The 20,317-nt window shown below is 29.6% G+C and overlaps 6 protein-coding genes across 8 annotated transcripts; 4 read left to right on the plus strand and 2 right to left on the minus strand.

The window, feature by feature from the left end:
• Positions 1 to 768: 768 nt before the first annotated feature.
• On the plus strand, positions 769 to 4,298 carry LOC130453269 (F-box only protein 42). Its single transcript, XM_056792908.1, has 6 exons — positions 769 to 896; positions 950 to 1,595; positions 1,965 to 2,120; positions 2,231 to 2,868; positions 2,926 to 3,171; positions 3,700 to 4,298. Exons 2-6 carry the CDS (start codon positions 1,472 to 1,474, stop codon positions 4,114 to 4,116), a joined length of 1,581 nt encoding a protein of 526 aa, XP_056648886.1. The 5' UTR covers positions 769 to 896; positions 950 to 1,471; the 3' UTR covers positions 4,117 to 4,298.
• An 859-nt stretch (positions 4,299 to 5,157) lies between these two features.
• LOC130453280 (probable small nuclear ribonucleoprotein Sm D2) lies at positions 5,158 to 5,673 on the plus strand. The gene has a single exon (XM_056792926.1). It carries the CDS (start codon positions 5,252 to 5,254, stop codon positions 5,603 to 5,605), a length of 354 nt encoding a protein of 117 aa, XP_056648904.1. The 5' UTR covers positions 5,158 to 5,251; the 3' UTR covers positions 5,606 to 5,673.
• A 72-nt stretch (positions 5,674 to 5,745) lies between these two features.
• LOC130453281 (protein l(2)37Cc) lies at positions 5,746 to 7,856 on the minus strand. The gene is made up of 4 exons (XM_056792927.1): positions 7,533 to 7,856; positions 7,230 to 7,477; positions 6,919 to 7,172; positions 5,746 to 6,122 (listed from the first exon to the last, which is right to left on the minus strand). Exons 1-4 carry the CDS (start codon positions 7,621 to 7,623, stop codon positions 5,885 to 5,887), a joined length of 831 nt encoding a protein of 276 aa, XP_056648905.1. The 5' UTR covers positions 7,624 to 7,856; the 3' UTR covers positions 5,746 to 5,884.
• Positions 7,857 to 8,499: 643 nt separating this feature from the next.
• LOC130452683 (transcription initiation factor IIB) lies at positions 8,500 to 11,336 on the plus strand. Of its 2 annotated transcripts, XM_056792077.1 has the most exons (6): positions 8,500 to 8,687; positions 8,803 to 8,913; positions 8,965 to 9,098; positions 9,148 to 9,339; positions 9,593 to 9,924; positions 10,441 to 11,336. In XM_056792077.1, exons 1-6 carry the CDS (start codon positions 8,671 to 8,673, stop codon positions 10,600 to 10,602), a joined length of 948 nt encoding a protein of 315 aa, XP_056648055.1. In that variant the 5' UTR covers positions 8,500 to 8,670; the 3' UTR covers positions 10,603 to 11,336. The 2 variants fall into 2 exon arrangements, with proteins under 2 accessions (XP_056648055.1, XP_056648054.1); XM_056792076.1 differs by having other exon boundaries at positions 8,543 to 8,687; positions 9,593 to 11,336.
• On the minus strand, positions 11,326 to 19,088 carry LOC130452682 (general transcription factor 3C polypeptide 5). 2 transcript variants are annotated; one of them, XM_056792075.1, is made up of 10 exons: positions 18,797 to 19,088; positions 13,675 to 14,046; positions 13,446 to 13,623; positions 13,275 to 13,386; positions 12,925 to 13,225; positions 12,663 to 12,873; positions 12,453 to 12,571; positions 11,870 to 12,006; positions 11,633 to 11,817; positions 11,326 to 11,579 (listed from the first exon to the last, which is right to left on the minus strand). In XM_056792075.1, exons 2-10 carry the CDS (start codon positions 13,864 to 13,866, stop codon positions 11,449 to 11,451), a joined length of 1,566 nt encoding a protein of 521 aa, XP_056648053.1. In that variant the 5' UTR covers positions 13,867 to 14,046; positions 18,797 to 19,088; the 3' UTR covers positions 11,326 to 11,448. The 2 variants fall into 2 exon arrangements, with proteins under 2 accessions (XP_056648053.1, XP_056648052.1); XM_056792074.1 differs by having other exon boundaries at positions 11,326 to 11,582.
• On the plus strand, positions 14,155 to 18,296 carry LOC130452681 (probable ATP-dependent RNA helicase DDX23). The gene is made up of 7 exons (XM_056792072.1): positions 14,155 to 15,002; positions 15,061 to 15,322; positions 15,372 to 15,765; positions 15,827 to 16,042; positions 17,405 to 17,628; positions 17,686 to 17,940; positions 17,993 to 18,296. Exons 1-7 carry the CDS (start codon positions 14,235 to 14,237, stop codon positions 18,208 to 18,210), a joined length of 2,337 nt encoding a protein of 778 aa, XP_056648050.1. The 5' UTR covers positions 14,155 to 14,234; the 3' UTR covers positions 18,211 to 18,296.
• Positions 19,089 to 20,317: the final 1,229 nt, after the last annotated feature.

Genomic DNA, 20,317 nt, shown 5'->3' on the forward strand with positions numbered 1-20,317 from the left:
AAATCAAAATCAAAGTATTTTAAAAATTCATTCTATTTGTGTATTTATTCACTGTTCCTTGTTTATAAAAGTTTGCAGCTCTAATTTCACTTTATACCAAATAAATTAACATTAAAAAATAACAACAAAATGGTACAAGTAACTGTTCCTTTTAATTAAAAGGTCCCAGCTCTAGTTTTAGAAACATAACAACAGGGTACAAGTAACTGTTCCTTCTATTTGCCGTTTCAATGTTTGAAGCGTATAAATTGGTAGAAGAAACAAGCTAATGGTTTGTAGAAATTATTCGTCATATTAATATTGATTTGACATTTCATCATGCAACTTATATTAATTACACTTTTTAAAATAAGAGTAATGAAAATTCCATTTGTATGTCGTCACAAACCTCGTAATTCCATAGCACACCAAATTTTACAGTAGACTTGCCGATGACAAAAAACTAATTAAAACTTGACCTTTTTTGATTTTAAAACGAATAGAAATAGAAGCCAAGTATCAAATTTCGAAAAAATAATTGAAAAAAAAATAGTTCATGTAAATTAATAACACAAAGTGTGGTTAGCTTTAAACAAAATGACTTTGAAATTATAACGGATTTTTTGAGTCTTTACGAGTTCGTTCAAAAATGATCTATTTAATGGTATCAAAATGTTTATATAGGAAAAAACGGATTTACAACTTTAGCCGATTATATGAAATAACCGTTCCTTCTAGTAAAAAGCTCCTAGAAGTTTCCATCTCTAATTTTACTCTACAACAAATAAATTAACAAAGAAGATAAACATAACCAAATATATTTTACAGATATGAAAAATGAATCATAAATCTCCTATTAATTACACTTTTTTTAAAATAAAAAATCTTTTGGAGTGCTCCTCTAGTGAAAATAACAGGTAAGAAATCATAAATTATAAAATGTCTAATATACAATTAAACGTCCTTTTAGACCGATTCAAACTATTGGAAAAATAACGTTTCCTCAACGAAATTTACAATCAGTTAGCGAATCGCATATTATTATCGGATTAGATTTTGAAAATTGTCAAGAATTACCAAGTAATGAATTGTTCGTACTAATTTACGGTCATATAAACTCAGTTAATTCATCGAGAAATTTTATTGAAGTAAACTTTTGGAAAATACTTGAATCAGAAACAGAAAGTAAAAGATATGAGAATTTATTAAGTACTGTACAAGATATAATAAGTAATAATTTGCAAAATATTTAATTCGTCCGTCAATGGAATAATAGTTAGAATAAATATTTATATAAACACATGTGCAAACTAACTGTCAAAATTGTCATCATGACCAATGACATTTAAAATTGGACACAAATTCCAAACATTCCAATGAAAATAACAAATCTTGTACATTTTTGTGTAAACGTTCAGTATTCAAAAAGAACTTGACTCGGTTGGTTCCCTTATACATCACATAAACAAATTCTCTTATTAACTGCTTCGAAATGGTAACTGATATAGAGTCATTACCTGACGAAGTTTTGGAATTCATTTTATCCCTAATTCCACCCTACAAGGATTTACACGATTGTATGTTAGTTAGTAAAAGATGGAGAAGATGTGTTTTGAGTAAGTATACACTTTTATTTTCTTTTATACTATTTTTAGAAAAGGTCTTTGTGTGCGGAGGTAGGTTTAGTGATTTTTTTTGTTTTTTTTGTCGGAATTTTTGCCAAGTATTTCTGAAATTAATGATTCATTTATGTGTTTATTCATAAAAAATTATGTGCGTCAATTTTGAGTGTAAAAAACTTTATATTTTTCATTCAAAGACGTTTAATAAATGTAATTATACAGTGAACAAACGAAAATATTTAATACTCAATCTGGTATATTAAAAATAGTATGATAAATAAAAATACTTTGAAATTAGCTTATGATTTGTATATTTTTTGAATTCACTAATTATAATGGTGTTTTTTTTTAATATTTGTATAGATGTGGTTAAACAAAAACAACGTAATTTATACAGAGCAATCAATGAATTCGATGTTAGATGGGAACGTCTAACGCCTGTAGATATGGCCCCGACTATATCAAAACGTTACTCGCACACAGCTGTTGTTCATGACAATTCTATGTTTGTATTTGGAGGTAATTTTAACTCTGATACCTGTATAAATATTTGAAATAAAATAGAAACATTTAATTGTTCATAAATCGGGCAAACACCATTTTAAAGCTCAGTATATGTATTTCCACAGGTTGTACTTGTGCAATGACCACTTTCAACGACCTCTGGCGTTTAGATTTAACTAAACGTCGATGGATTCGTCCATTAGCTACAGGTACATACCCTTCGCCGAAAGCTTGCAGTTCGATGATCCAATACAAAGATAAACTCATTTTATTCGGCGGTTGGGCGTACCCCCCGTCATATCCTCTTTACCAGAGTTGGCATTTGTTCAACGAACTGCACCTTTATGATATTGTAGCGAATAGATGGAACTCTGTAACTGCTATAAATACTCCACCGCCCGTTGCCGGTCATTCAGTATCTATAATCGGTGATTGGATGATTCTTTTTGGGGGTTTACAGAAACCTTGTAATGCTGTACATTGTGAAAAATCAAACGATATATGGAAAGTTAATTTAAATAATTGGACGTGGTATAAACAGGAAGTCGAAAGTGGTCCAAAACCCAACGGTAGATTCGGACAAACCCAAGTGATAATCAACGAAGAAAATTTACTTATATTAGGCGGTTCCGGTGGTCCTACTTCTCATCATTGCGATGCGTGGATCTTGAACATGAGTGGAGACTTGTGGAAATGGAAGAAAGTGGAAATTGTAGGAAAAAACCATCAACCGTCTAATATTTGGAGTAATCCAGGTTGTAAGGTATCGGATATTTCATTGTACTCAAAAATATTGGTTGAAAATAATGTTTCTTTTTAGATAGGTGATAAAATTGTAGTTTTAAACAGGATAAAGGAAACTGACAAGTCGAATCAAATTGCTTATTATCCGAAAACTGCTTGGAACGTCGGAGTTGGGTCACTACCAGAAGATGGTAGATTATCCAGGATAGATTTGGCTAATAGAGCAACGGATAGAGATGAAAACGTCAACGGGAAAAGGGGAACTTTGAGAAATCACAAAAGGGAAATTGAGGACGAAGATGCCGGATCATCGAATGTAAAAGTAAGTAAATTGATTTATTCCATTCAAATATTATATTAACTTACTTTCTATTGAGTATTTGTTTTTTAAAATCATATAATTTAGATGGAAAAATGAGTTTTTTTGTAATTATTTATTGTAATTGATCTTTATTTATTGAAAAAATTCTTATTAGTGGATATTTTCATTCTTTCTCTAGTCTTTCTAGTCTCTTTTGTCCATTTAGATTTCCCATTTTGTTCTTTCATTTTCTGTAGTCTTTCTGGTATTTCTAGATTGCTTAGTTTCTCTAATTTCTTTGGTATCTAAAGTTTTTACAGTTTTTCTAATTACTTCAGACCTTTCTTCCATAAAGTTTCTTTTAATTTCTCTAGTCGCTCTAATTTTTTTGGTATCTGTAGTCAGTTCGATTTGATCGGTTTACTAATATAAGTTTAAATTTTTTGTATTCCCCCTATTTTTTTTGTAAATATAAAGTTTTTGAAAAAACAAATAATAGATATCTAGATGAAAAAACGGAATGTGGTATAATTATTTTTATCGATACAGGTTTTCGCTCCACCGAATAAATCTAACCTCAACATGTTAGCGTTCAATAATTCAGATCCCGGTAGGCTTCAAGAAGTCATAAGAATGCGAGAAAAACGTTTAGCGAATTTATTCAAAGTAGAGGAAAATTTCACGAAAGGCGCTTACAAAAGAGAAAAAAAGACTCATTATTTGGGGGTGTACGTATTAGATATATCGAAAGTATTAGAAGAACCCCACACTGCGACGTGGTTACCTCCGAAAAATTTAAAAAACGGTCCAGAAGAAACGATCCTTTATACCTTAGTCGAAGGTAAATCGGAACTCGTTATGTTCGGTGGTATACAGGACGCTAATTCGATAGGATTTTCCAAAAATTTGAGTAGTCAGATATCGAATAGTTTACATTTTATAACGGCGCCTAGTTACGTTATTTGAGTTTACACCGAAAGTGTTCGAGAAAAATTAACCCGGAGGCAGAGTACCAGTGGAAATTATTACGTCGGAAAAGTGTCTCGCTAATATTTAATAAAAACGTTATAATTTTTATGTTTGTTTATATTAATTACCTTTTATACCTAATATTATCTAAATAAAAGTATTTTTAATTCGTTATTAAACAATGAGCATCATTTTTTAACCTCCTTACAATCATTTTAAAATATCCGGATGTGTCAAGTCAATTATTTATAACAACAAAATGGCGCTTTAAACAAAAACTATAGAATTGAGGTTATGTTTCTTTGGATTAACGTTTGTGTTTTTAAATGGAGTCACTATCGAGCTGCCCATAACACTATCGTCTTATATTATTAGGTGTAGAAACATTATTATTTGATAAAAACGATTATAAAAGAAGGTAAACCAGAATAAAAAGTATAGTTACGAAAAAATTAAATTCAGGTATATGTTAATTTGAATAACTCAATTTTTAGTTTGACACAACTGTTAAAGTGCACTAAAATATTTACAAGTTAAGATAGATCTATGATTTTTGACCCTTTAGTTTTAAAGATGATAAAAAAGAAGAAGTTAAGCTAGAGGTTTTAATAATACGTTAATTTTTTTCATAATATTTAATAAAGAAACAGTAATAAGAATTTAGAACGTGTTATTTTACCAATTGCCTCTTATTCCTTGTTTGATTCAAAATAGGTAAATCATAAATTCCATTAATACGACCATTGTTATCAGATGTGTAACTAATGTAAATTGAAATAAAAGTTTTTTTCTTCTATTGTTGGTTATTGATTTGGTAACTAATAATACAATTGAACATATGCACTTTATATTCGATGATTATGAAAAAATTATCAACATCGTCGATTTATTATAATTTTAAATCTCAATATAATTATAATTATCCATAGATACAACATTAATCAATTTTAAAAAACTAATTCGATTTAGTACGAGTTCATGAAACGAACAGAGCGGATATTTGACAGGAGCCTCCATTTTATACCTACCTTCACATTGGTGAAAACGACGCGAAACGTTAACATATAACCTAAATAAAGTTTCCAAATATTAGTTCTAGACGGTAATTTTTTGTAATTTTCTTATATAAAAAATGGCTTTAACAAAACCAAAATCAGAAATGACAGCGGAAGAGCTCGCGTTACGTGAAGAAGAGGAATTCAACACCGGTCCGTTATCGGTGTTAACACAATCCGTAAAAAATAACACTCAAGTACTAATAAATTGTAGAAACAACAGTAAACTTCTTGGTAGAGTCAAAGCGTTCGATAGACATTGCAATATGGTATTGGAAAGCGTTAAAGAAATGTGGACCGAACTACCGAGACCAACTAAAGGTCGTAAGAAGAAAAATGTAAATAAAGACAGGTATATCCCGAAGATGTTTTTGAGAGGAGATTCCGTAATTTTAGTCGTAAGAAACCCACAGGCTACGCAGTCTTCATAATCAACAATAAGGTTTACTTGAAACACATGTTCAATTTCTTTTTTCAAATATAAAATGAAAAAAAAAAAGTTTTATTTTATTTTAATCCTTTATTATTAATATAAGGGATAAGGATTCGGGTTTTACACAAAACAAAAGTGAATTTTTAACAATTTATTAACATAATTTATAAAAAATAAGACATTAAAATGCTATTCAATAACATCGAGCTACTTTCTCATTAAACGATGGGACCAAATAGTCGAATACGGTCCTTATTAAATTCGAAGTCCTTTTTTTTTAATTACCAGGCGTTGGCACGTTCAATAATAAATTTTGACCGCTAGGTAAATATGAAACTTGTCTAGACCTCGATAGTTGATAAGCAATATCTTCTGCAGCTTCTATACGTCTTAGTTCTACTAAACCTTCCCCTGCATCTCCGAAGGCTTTAGCTAGTAGAATAGCGGCTTGAGCATCTCCCTCTGCTGATATAACTGTCGCTTTTTTCACCTGTTCAGCTTTTTCTACCATAAATCTTTAAAAATAACAAAATGTAGGTATCACACTACATATTTCGATTCCCTCATACTTTGGACTCTAGAGAATCGAAAAATCTTCAGATTTTGATAAATTTTTTTCAAAAACTCTAATTTTTATAGTGGATTTATGAAAAACATCTCATTTGAAGATTTCGTATGGTTTTATGACTTTAAATGTTATTATAAACGTATTTTTTTCAATGTGTAAAGCTTCAGATCAATTATTTTTTGTTAAGTCTTTGCCGGCTAGATTATGATCGATTTGGAAGTGTGATTGTGACAAAATTAAGCACCCAAGTGTACTATTTCTAATATATTTGCAAGCTTTCGAATCCTTTATATTTATATTGTATTTAACCTTAATTTTAGACCCAGATGATGAATGAATAAGTATTAGAAAGCTCGGAAATATATAATAGGTAGTACACTTTAATGTTTAATTTTTCCACAATCCTACTACAAAAACCCTTATATAAATATATATGATAACCTAACGTAACCAATTATTTTTAGTAAATTCGCTTTAAAATTGAAAATTTATCAAAATCAAAAAAAAATTTCTAGAGCCAAAAAAAAACAAAGAAAGAAACCACAATACTATAAAATTACCCATAAATATTGATACAAGTGATGCAATGAGTAGATCATTAAAACATTGCCAGATTTTGTAAAATAGTATAGAAATTGGGGAAATATAAAATGAATATTTGATTTACAAGTTTTTTCATAATAATAAAATCAAATTTTAAAGTTATACATAAAATTTACACAAAAATAAAGGAGAAAGCTTACCTGGCTTTTTCAGCATCTTGTTGGGCTACTTGTTTCAATTCCACAGCTTGTGTAAACTCCTTACCAAATGTTAAGTGTGTTATTGAAATATCATCTAATATAACCCCAAATTGAGAAGCTCTTTCAGTCAAATCATCACAAACTTTTTGAGATACAAGATCTCTTTGCGTAATTAATTCCCCGGCATCAAATTGCGCCACTACAGCCTTAAGAACTTCAGTTGTAATGGAAGGCAAAACTCTTTCTTCATAATCCTAAGAAAATAATTCGTGACACACAATATATAATTAAATAGTGCATTAAATATTAACCTGTCCTAAAATTGTGTATATTCTTGGTAATTGATCGGGTACGGGTCGGAATAAAATACGTAAAGTGATGTTAACAGTTTGCAGATCTTTACTTCCTGTCATAACTGGGACGTTTCTAGGGCGAGATCTAACATCGAAAATGATAGGTTTTTGTACCCATGGGATGAAAAAATGTGTACCTTCACCGATAACTTGCTTTTTGATACCGGAGAATCTGTCGAATATAACAGCTCTATGGCCCCCGTCGACTACAAGATTATAATGAAAAACGCGTAATAATAAATTTTATATTTTGTTACTTACCGTTGTATAAAGCTGAATTTACTACACCTCCTACGAGAGCTATTCCTAAACCTACCTGACCGATTCTGTTAAATAGTTGTGCGGCAGACATTTTTACATGTGAATATACTCGTGAGTAGAGGTTACGTTATGTAAAACACAGCGATTAAACAAAATTTCGTTGTGGTTATAATTTTAGAATTATAACAATGATTAATTATTTGATTTTTTTATATATACTGGAAATTATAGGATATTTTACAACTTAATTTGTAAAATAAAATCTAAAATACCGACTCAAGATCTGATTTATGACAAATGACACATACTATTTCTTCTTTTTTATAAGTGTTTTGGTCCGTTCAATAACAGTTATTGACCAGGTCAGAAGCCACAGAACATACCAAAAAGAAAGTCAACTTGTATGTAAATCTCGGCAACACAAATTTAGTTCTGCCACCTTCCAATCGTGACGCTAGTGTAATAAAAAATGTGTCATTACTGTCAATATGTCATTTGTCATCAATTTCTGAGTTTCCACCACATTTCCTTCAGATTTCGGTACGCAGGCAGGTGATATTATCAGAAATGCAATTTATAATTATGTTTTCTTGTTGAAATTGGTTTGAATAGAGAATATATATTTCTCAGTAAACAGCGGATTGTAATTTTATATTAATGAATATTTGTTTTAGAGGCAGGTAGGTTAGTATTTTTTTCATATTACACTTTTCAATTTGTTAGAAAAATCTGTATTTTGTTAGATTTTATTTTAAAAGTGGTATTGTGATCATGCCTACTAATTTTCCTTGGTTTAGTTAAAAGTATACGCAAATATTATTTTCTAAAAAAACGTGTCCTAGTTCTAAGGTGTTTTTTATCGTGAATTCAGGAAACTGGAAAATCGGAAATTAATAACCTAGAATACAATTGATATTCTTTGCCATAAATTCAAATTAACCGCGAAAATAGATCAGTTTTGCCACCTACCATCGCGGCCAGCACATCGAATATCCGCCATCTTTTTTTCACTGAATAACAACCAAGTTTGCATTCTTCTTATAGTAGTATATTCTGTATCAGGAAGATGCATTTCTTCTTCTATTTATAGTATTTTGTTCTACGATTTGACACTGTTTATTGTCAATATTTCTTCGAAATGGCCGCTACGTCTAGGTAATAATTTCCTACAGGTGTTTTCTACATTAAATATAAATATTCACAATTTATTTGTTAAAAACTAAATAGCTTGAGATTGTAAAATTCTTTCTACAAATTCTTGACGTTTTAGATATGACGCAAATAAAGTTTGTTGTGTTTCTCATCCAGATGCTCCATTAATCGAGGATTATAGAGCAGGAGATCAAATATGTTCAGAATGTGGTTTAGTAGTTGGAGACAGGTATATATACTTTAAAAACTGAATTAAATAACTTAATTTTCATATTTTTAGAGTAATTGATGTTGGATCAGAATGGCGAACATTTAGTAACGACAAAAATGGAACAGATCCTTCTCGTGTTGGTGGACCAGAAAATCCTCTTTTGGGAGGATCAGACTTGACGACTATTATCGGACCCGGTCGAGGTAAGTTTTACGTGATTTTGAGTTTGTGTACAAATTAATAACATTTTAGGAGATGCTAGTTTTGATTCATTTGGAGTGTCTAGATACCAGAATCGTAGAACAATGAACAGTTCTGATAGGGCTTTAATAAACGCTTTTAAAGAAATAAACGCCATGGCTGATCGTATTAATTTACCAAGAACTATTGTAGATAGGGCAAATAATCTGTTTAAACAAGTACACGATGGTAGAAATCTCAAAGGTAAAGTATTTTTTTCCATAACTTCAACCTTTTTATATACATTTCGTGATAATTTGTCTTGATTTTAGGTTGCCTTTAATTAAAATTTGATGTTTTGACCTACTTCAGTTTTTTTCCAAAAATAAGTGAAATAGGTTGAAATATCATTTTATTTGTTTTTTAAACGAAATTTCAATTGGAGGAGACTGAAAATCAAGAGGAATCATTACGAAATATATATTTTTTAAATATAAGATTGATTTTTCTTTTTTAGGTCGATCAAATGATGCAATAGCTTCGGCTTGTCTATACATAGCCTGTAGGCAAGAAGGGGTTCCAAGAACATTCAAAGAAATATGCGCTGTTAGTAAAATTAGTAAAAGGGAAATTGGTCGTTGTTTTAAATTGATACTCAAAGCATTGGAGACTTCTGTGGATCTCATAACAACTGGAGATTTTATGTCCAGATTTTGTTCTAATTTGTGTTTACCCAACATGGTGCAAAGAGCAGCTACACATATTGCAAGAAGAGCTGTTGAGATGGATATTGTGCCGGGAAGATCTCCAATTTCTGTAGCTGCTGCTGCTATTTATATGGCTTCACAGGTGAGTACAAAAAGTATATTATGGCAGTTATTTTACTTTTTTGGGTCTAAAAATCGCAAAAATCGTCCAATTTTTTTTATTTTTGTTTTTACAGATTTATTTCTCTTTGTAAGGTTTTATACCTTTGGATGTTTGCATAAATGTAAATCGTTCATAATTTTTTTGCAAAGAATCAAATGAAGTTTAAATACTTATTTTGTTTTTTTGGCTTTACAAAATAGAAAACTGATCCTGTTTTTATGATTTTTTTTTCAAATCTTTCATTATATGTTGATTTTGTCATAAAAAACATGTAGATATCTGATGTGAAGTTTGTTTTGAGAAAAAATCGTATTTTTGGCTCTAGAAAATCGAAAAATTTTCTGAATTTAATCTGAACTGAAGAAAGGGGGACAAAATAGATTCTATTGTACCAATTTTGAAGATTAAAAGTTCCAATTTGATCAAATTAACTGACAGTTTCTTTTAGGTACTTAGTTTCACTATTAACAATCTGTTTTGATAATTGATTTGTAGGCTTCGGAAGATAAGAGGAGTCAAAAAGAAATAGGAGATATAGCGGGTGTTGCGGATGTTACAATAAGACAATCGTACAAATTGATGTACCCCCATGCAGCAGGTCTTTTCCCGCAAGATTTCAAATTTGCTACACCTATCGAACATTTACCTCAAATGTAAATCATTTATACTTTCTTGTTTTATAATATCCATTTTTGATAAAGTTTGCATATGTTTGAAAAGGTAAGGGTTAAAAATTACAGGGTTGCTTCTGCTTTTAATCGTAAAAAAAAACAAATAGCGAAGTAAAACAAATTTATTTTCAGGATATTGTATCACAAAATGTAAATAAATTGTAGAATCTTCAATATTATTGGTTTAAATGAATATAAACATTCCACTTATACGAAGACTGTACAGAAAGTAATGGATTGTGTTATTTATATACTTGAAGTATTAATTAAAAAAATTTCCATCTGACAGACTTTGTATTATAAAAATTCATGATTCTTTTACCCTTGATTGTATTTATAGTTAGAAAACGGGGGAAATTCAATCACGGGTCTCTTTCACTACACTAAATGGTAAGTTATTACCATATTGAAACGTCTGTTACTTTCTGGACAAACCTTTAAAACATATTTTCATTTAGGCAACTCTAGTATTCGCAAAAGTAGCTTTTGAAACAAAAGTGTGTATATTATAAAAAAAAAAACATTTAAAAGTGAATTTTCTTCTATAATCTTCCTATTAATGAAGTTTCCAGCTCGATTTGGTTTATCTTGTCAATGAAAATGTTTTGTTTTGTTTAAAAAATTTTTGTACTAGGCTCGGATAAAGTTAATAATTTTTTTTCTGTATTTGTAGTGAAATGTTTTATAATAGATTATTAAATAATAAAAGTTTTTTTTCAATATTTCGTTTTATTACTTTATCACATCAACAGATTTTAAAAAATTATGCATTAAACAGAGAAAAAGATGAAATTTTGATAAAAATATTACTTATTCACTATAACAATTACCTTTATTCTGTGTTTGATATTAATTGATTAATTTCTTCGAGTGCTTCCATATCTAATTCCATCTCTGAAGTATCACTTGGTACTTCGTCATCTTCTAATTGCGGACTAATATCATCGATCTGTTCATTATCTTCTTCTAAAAATCAAAATTACTCCATCGAATATCATATTATTTTTTCTAATTACCATCTGATAGTACAACGACTTCTTCTTGTGACATATCCACTTGTCCTTTCATCATATTCAACATTCTACCGGAATAATTCAACAAATTTTCTTCATCATCTTCTTCTTGTGTATCTTTTTCTGGATTGGATTGCGCCGAAGAACTACCGGCTAATAATTCCTGATGCACTCTCTCCAACATGTATCTAAAAAATAATATTTGAATAATTGTAAACGTGGTTGTTGGTTTTCAATTACCTGTTGGCTATTTCGCGGCATTGGTCAGAAAAATTAACTGGTAACCAACCGTTTTTCGGGTCGAATTTTTTATTACCGGGTATTTTAGGTAATCTTTGTAACATTTCTTGAATTTCTGGTAGTTTAATGTCGCAATACTGAAAAATAATACAACTTGGAGTTTTTTTTCTATATAAATAGGTACATACTAAACAGAAAGTTGAATTTCTGGGTTTTTCTACATAATATTTGAATAGTTTTTTTTCTTCGAAAAATCCCATTTTTATCCACGGACCACTTACAAGAATTTTCCTAAAAATACAATGAACCTCCGATATACAAATCGGAAGCTATTTACAAAAAAGAAAAATGTTTCTGACACACTTAAAACCATGAATATATTGGAATATAGATGAAGGAATGTTGCTGGAAAAATAAAAATGTATCAGGATCTATTTATTAATGTAAATAAATAAATAAAATATTCATTTACATAAATTCTGATTGTTTTTGAACCCCAGAGAATTATAGAAAATTAAATAATTAAAAATATGACACCTTAAACAATAAATAGCTGTCCTATTTCAATTTTACTACTACTTACCTGATAAAACATCTGTCTTCCAGGTGGTATATAATCTTTGCTTAAAATATAATGATTTTCCCCTAATTTATTCCTTGAATTTTGTTTTTTTCTACTTCTTATTATAATTTGCGACCCTTCTGAAAATTAAAAACGTTTTTAATTACAAAAACGATTAGATAATTAATTTAATTGATGATTTAAGACAGTTAATAAATATAAATGGTATACCACTTTCTCTAATCCTAAAATCTAAAGTTTGGTATATCCTATAAGCATAATTAGTTCTCGGATCATGTCCGAATTTAGTCCAAGTCGTTCTAAAAGGTCCAGTACTCCAATAATATGCATGTGCTGGTAGAAGCACCTTTGCACTATCAGCATTGATTCCTGTTAAATGTTGTATTGCAGGTTTTGTCCAAATTGGTCTCTCATCGAATAGCTAATAAATAAATCTAATGTGATTCATATAATTTTTTATATTTTTTAATACCTTTTTTACATTTAAGTAATCATCTTCTAAACATTTCTCTTTTACAATCTTATAAACCAATTCCTTTGGTTCTTTTGGTATTTCCAAGTTTGGATCCATTATATTAACTATATGAGATAATTGTTTGTAGGGATTTTTTTCTTTTCGTTTTTTCTCGAATATCTTGAGTAAACTTGGTCTATAATTAGTCTCCAAACTGAATTTTTCACCAGCGTTTAAATATAATGTTTGACGCGTTGTTTCATAACGAGAAAATGTAGATGGAAGAAGAAATGATGGTTGGCACGCAGATTCTGTAGAACTAAAAACTTATTGTAACTTTGCGGATTAAAATACAATCATAAACTTACACTAAAAAATCCAAATTTGGTAATTTTTTCGGAAACATTTTATCATATATATATTCCGCCGTTTCGGATTCTTCATCCTGCACAATTGGAAGAAACTGAAAATCAACTGCCTCTAAAAAATATTTGAAATAATATTCAAATATTGGGAAATTTTTTTAAATAAAAACATACTGTTAAATTTAAAATTCTCATAAACATATCCTAGAATTTCATAATCATATTCTTCTCCTTTTTTCTTGAATTTAACAAGTAAACCTGAGGTATTATCTCTATCAGCGCTACATGGTTTGTTGTATTTATTATCTGGATGAAATCTTAATTCTAATTTTTTTCTTGGGTCAGAAATGACCTAAGAAAAACATAATTAGTATTGCGATATAATAATTATAAGCATTAATACCATTTCAATGTTACCTATTCCTCCTAATGTTTCTATAGCTTTAGAAACATTTTTTACTATTCCAGGATATTCAATCCTAACAAATTTTCTATCTAATTTGTATATATCCTTCCTATCGATACCAGAAAGATTCTCATCTAACGCTTCACTTGATTTACTTTTATCATTTTGTATATCGCTTTTCCCACTCATTTTATTTTAAATATACAAATTTTGAAAAAAAAATTCAAAAGACAATTTCTTCTTCTTTTTATCTTGAAGTACATTTTATCTACACATCTTAAACTCCTAATTTTGGCTCTTACGACTACTTGAAATAATGTGAATAATAGTTGATATTACGTTTCACTAGGTGATTAAAAACTAAATTTCCTAAAATAATAATAAATCCTATTCAATTACATTTTATTTACACAAAATTTTTCCGTTGGTAATAAAGCCTCAGCACCCACTTAGAATCTAAGTTATTTGGAAAAAGAAGAAGAATATTTAAAAATTAGGTTAAGTTGACGTTTTCAAACGTATAATACGATTAGTTGAAAACAGTGAATTTTCTAAAGATGGGGAGTGACAAAAAACGTCGATCTCGTAGCCGAGAAAAAGAAAAGGAACGTGATAAACGTAAAAGATCACGTTCGAGAAGTAAAGATCGCACTGAAAGAGATAGAACTCGTGAGTCGGATAGGTACAAAAGACACAGGTCTAGGTCCAAGGAAAGAGAATATGTGGGAAGTAGCGGTAGCATTAATAATAAATCTGATAAAGAAAAGCATAGGGGAGATAAAGATAAGCACGAAGAAAAAGAAAAGAGACATAAAGATGTTAAAAAGGATGATACTGAAGAACAAGAAAAAGTTGAAAATAAGGTAGATGTTAAACAAGAACCAGTTAAAAAGGAACCCCTATCACTGGAAGAACTTTTGGCTAAGAAGAAAGCGGAAGAAGCTGCTAAAAGTAAACCGGTATTTCTAACAAAAGAACAAAGGATGGCGGAAGCTTTGAAAAGACGGCAAGAAGAAGCAGACAGATTAAAAAAACAGAGAGACGAAGAAAGGAAAATCATTGAAGCATTACAGGCTAGTAGGGAAGCAGAAATGAAACGCGATGATAGAGACTATCGTAGAACTAGAGATAGAGACAGGGAAGAGGAGAAACAAAAGGATAAAGATAAAGAAAAAGAACAAGATGCTATTAGGGAGAGATATTTAGGATTGATTAAAAAGAAAAGACGTGTAAGAAGACTTAATGATAGAAAATTTGTATTTGATTGGGATGCCGGTGAAGATACTAGTGTTGATTATAATTCCTTATATAAAGAAAGACATCAAGTATGTAATAAAAATGTCTTAATTATATATAGTTATCTAATTTATAATATTTTTTGAGGTACAATTTTTTGGTAGAGGGAACTTGGCTGGTATTGATATAAAAGCACAGAAACGAGATCAAAGTAAATTTTATGGAGAGCTACTAGAAAAAAGAAGAACAGAAGCGGAAAAAGCGCAAGAAAAAGTTAGACTGAAGAAAGTGAAAAGAAGAGAAGAAAAACAACTTTGGGATGACAGACATTGGACAGATAAGGAGATAACAGAGATGACTGAGAGAGACTGGAGAATATTTAGGGAGGATTACAACATTACTATTAAAGGTATATTCATTAATTTGTGGTACAAACAGTGGAATTGATCAATTTTTAGGTGGGAAAATCCCGGAACCTATCAGGAATTGGAGTGAATCTGGTATACAGAAAGAATTACTAGAAATAATAGAAAAAATCGGTTATAAAGACCCGACGCCAATTCAAAGACAAGCAATTCCAATTGGTATGCAAAATAGGGACATAATAGGTGTAGCAGAAACAGGATCAGGTAAAACATTAGCATTTTTGATACCACTTTTATCTTGGATACAAAGTTTACCGAAATTGGAAAGAAATGAAGATGCCGATCAAGGACCTTACGCTATCATCCTAGCACCTACAAGAGAATTGGCACAACAGATAGAAGAAGAAACTGTTAAATTCGGACAACCTTTAGGTATTAGAACAGTCGTAGTTGTCGGTGGTCTTAGTAGAGAAGAACAAGGTTTTAGGTAAATATTTCCCAAAATATATGTAAAAAAACCATTTTTATATTTCTAATTTTATTTATAGGTTACGTTTAGGTTGTGAGATTGTTATAGCGACGCCCGGTCGTTTGATTGATGTTTTAGAAAACCGCTATTTAGTTTTAAATCAATGTACTTATATTGTACTCGACGAAGCCGACAGAATGATCGATTTGGGTTTTGAACCTGACGTACAAAAGATCCTCGAATATATGCCTGTGACTAATTTAAAGCCCGATTCAGAGGAAGCTGAAGACAGCAGGTGAGTGCCTTCAACATATATATCTTATATTTTCATTCAATCTCAAATAATATCATATTTTAAATAGTTAAGTTGCCTAATAAGATGGAATTTTTGGATTTATTGTGATGTTCGTATTAAACACATTGTTTACACTAACTCTACACCAACACTCACAGTTACACTGTATGACGCGCGTTTCGATAACTAAGTTGTCATCTTCAGAGAGTGAAGGTAAACTGAATAAAAAAAGTTCACTTTCAGTCACTAAAGATGATAACTGAAGTGAAACACTTCAATTTCAATTATATAAATTACACGTTTTGTATTCATGATGTAAACATTATTTTGTTTCAATAAAAATTATATTTTAATTGCAAAAATCTAGTTTGAATATATTTCTATACTATTTTATTAATTCTACAATAATTCAATTACATTTTTAACTATCGTTATGAATATTACTTTAAATCAAAAAAGGTGCAAAAATAAAACAACTTTTGTTAACAAATTTAATCTTAAGAGTCATTTGAACTACTATTTACTATTCCTATACCTGTCATTTCTTTCAGTATGTAGCTGTATTTATGTTAAGAAACTTCTTTTTTTTTATTTGACAATGCGCGCTTTACTATTTCTTCTTTTTTAATAAAAAACGTGTCTCATTGTTAGCTCCATCATAGATATATACAAATAACACTATTTTCACCTTATGTCAACAGTCATTGTATTAAATCGAGGTGTAATAATAAAACAACTTTTTTTTTAACAAACTTCACCTTAAATGTCATTTAAACTACTATTTCTATCGTCTTTTATTTTGTTGCTGTATTCACATTATATATAAACATGTTTTTTTATTTGACAATACATGATTCACTATTTCTTCTTTTTTAATAAAAAACGTTTCTCGTTGTTAGCTTTATCATAGAAATATACTAATTTACTTCATCTCAACATTGTGTTTAACCAGGGGCGTAACATATATTTTCCAAATTTGTTTCTATACTGTTGTTTTAAAGTTATTTTCAAATGCTAAACTTCTGTTTATTTTTGCTCATTAATAAACAAATATATACTTTAATCCAATTAATGTTTTATTTGTGATTAAAAACAGTTATATCTTTCCATTTTTATACTTTATAATCTAACAAAAACCTTTATTTTATATTTATCTAATGAAAACTTTATTAAATAAAACGTTATTAGGAGACCAAAAGACGAACATAACCTAGAAATACATCGAAATACGTTCTATGATCTAATGTCAATAGTGCATTACAAATGTCATTGTTTCGAATCAGTGGCGTAACATTTTTTTTATCCTCATTAAATTGTCGTATTAACGTCTTTTAATGTAATTTTTGTGTGTTTTTTTAATAGAGTACTGTTGGCAAATTATAACAGTAAGAAAAAATATAGACAGACTGTCATGTTTACGGCTACTATGCCTCCGGCTGTCGAAAGATTAGCCAGAACTTATCTACGACGACCCGCAGTAGTTTATATCGGTTCAATAGGTAAACCTGTAGAGAGAGTCGAACAAATCGTACATATTATGGGAGAAAACGATAAGAGGAAGAAATTGATGGAGTATCTCTCCAGAGGTTGGTCCGATTCACTATATAAAATGTGAAATTTGTTAATTACATTTTTTCCCATAGGTATCGAACCTCCCATTATCATTTTCGTTAATCAAAAGAAAGGAGCCGATGTTTTGGCCAAAGGACTGGAAAAATTGAATTACAACGCTTGTACTTTACACGGTGGTAAAGGTCAAGAACAAAGAGAATACGCTTTGGCGAGTCTAAAATCGGGTTCGAAGGACATCCTGGTAGCTACGGACGTCGCGGGAAGAGGTATCGACATCAAAGACGTCTCCATGGTTATTAATTACGATATGGCGAAGACTATTGAAGGTGAAATTTTGATACGAGTCATATATTTTTTTATATATAATTTTTTTTTTAGATTATACTCATCGTATCGGTAGGACTGGTCGTGCTGGTAAAACTGGTATTGCTGTTAGTTTTTGCACTAACGAAGATTCGGCGTTATTTTACGATCTCAAGCAAATGTTATTATCTTCTCCGGTGTCTACTTGTCCACCAGAATTGATGAATCATCCGGAGTGTCAATTGAAGCCTAATCAACCTAAGAGACGGAGGGACGAGATGATTTTCGCTTGAAATTATATGATTTACTACATTTTGGTTAAGTTGTAATAATCATGGATGTAATTTTATAGAAAATAAAATGTAATTTTAAAAATCAACACTACTCGTTTGATTACTGGACCTTTTTACACTTTCCTCATACAAAAATGAAGTTTTAAATGAAAAAACTCATAAATAAGGACCAAAAAAAGATAATTAGAAATATACTGAAAAGAAAATGGAAAAAAAGTCACAAAATTATCTAAAATTGAAAGTAGAACTATTCTTCTACATATTAATAAATATACACTATAATGTCAGCAAAATTTGACTAAATAATTATAAATTTAATAAAAAAATGACCCTTTGATATATTTTGTTGCAATTTAATTTATTATTAATAAAAATATTAGTAACTATAACAATATCGTTAATAAAAGTTTAGATTTGACTAATTCTAATAATTTAATAACAAAATCACCTTCTGAAATCAATTTTATTAATAAACGAATCATTATTTTTAACATAAATAACGCCAATAAAAATTTGACTACATATAATTTCAAATTTATCAACTATAATGTTAGTAGCACTTGATACGAAATATTTATGAATTTACCTTATAACGTTTTGTTGAAATTTAACTCACTTATAATAATGAACGATACTTTCAGACTCATAATCATTCTAATTTCGAACATCTTGTGAATTCCATTGCGTTTTATTCAATTACAAACTTTTTTTCAAGAGCCCTAACCCTAAATGGCATTTGAACTACTATTATGTAGCTGTATTCACGTTATTAAACTTCTTTTTTATCTAACAACACGCGATTTACTATTTCTTCTTTTATATAAAACACGTTTCTCCTCGTTAGCTCTATCATAGATATATACTACACTATTTTCACTTTATGTCAACAGTCATGTGTTTAACCAGGGGCGTAACATATATTATTATTCAAATTTGTTTTCATAATGTAATTAAATCGTGCTTTTAATGATATTTATAAAACAGTCGAAAAGTAATTTTTTCAGTTTTAAAGGAAGCCAACAACTTCAAATAGTCGAAGCAGATACATATTACGAAAAAGTTATTAGAAACAAAATAAATCGAAAACGAAGGATAAAATTTTTTGATACCTCGCTTCTTTTCCAGAATATCGATACTTGAAGTCAAAAAAATTTAAGTTTTAAATGGATACACTCACATTTTTTAATTTATCTATGTTTATGAAGCTGTCATTAACATCACCTCAGTAAATGATTGACAAAAACTTTACTTGATAAAAATATTTGAAGATAACGTTAAATTTTTGTAAAATATATCTAAAGTTCATATTAATTCACATTATTTTTTCATTTTATTATTTTCTACCACTTATTAACATTGTAAAAAACGTTTCGATACGTTACTTGTCACTATAACCAAACATTTTAATTCTGGCTAAATTTACGTATGACGACAAATAGCACAACATCAATTTAGAAAAATTACGAGTTAAAATTCTATTCATTTGTATAAAAAACGTAATACGAGAACAATTAAATTCAAATATAATTCAAAAATTTTACTTGTTGTGAAGTTTGTTTAGTTTGTATGTGAAATAAAAACTTGTAATTTATCAACGGCATATGACGCCACATGTAAGATATAAAAGAAGAAGCGACGACCTTCTAATTTCAATGTAATGCAATTACGCCTCGAGTTGCCTCGTATAATTGTAAATTTCTCATTTCTAATGATCTCTCTTAAAATTAATGATTTCAATTTCCGTTACGCATATCCAAATAAAAAAAAAAAAAAAATAACTCGATGTTGTTCCACGACACTATTTTTAATAAGTACCCCCCGGGTTGTCGGACGCCCTGTGGAGATGATGAAAAGAAACCGCCTCTTCGAATCGTTAGATCGACACTTCAACTCATTTTTTAACCTTCGATGGACATTTAAGAGATGCTCCCACCTTCTTATTACTAATTAAACTCTAATATTACGTTGGAAAATTATAGAAAATGACTTATATCATTGTATTTATGGCGTTAATACTTTTTTTGTTTTTGTTTTCTCTTTAATTTTAACGTTTCACGTTTGCTCGAAACGATGCCTCCAAGATCATACATATGCTTTTTAAAATACA

Source organism: Diorhabda sublineata, chromosome 2 (genome assembly GCF_026230105.1).
Source record: "Diorhabda sublineata isolate icDioSubl1.1 chromosome 2, icDioSubl1.1, whole genome shotgun sequence".
Taxonomy (NCBI): Eukaryota; Metazoa; Arthropoda; class Insecta; order Coleoptera; family Chrysomelidae; genus Diorhabda; species Diorhabda sublineata.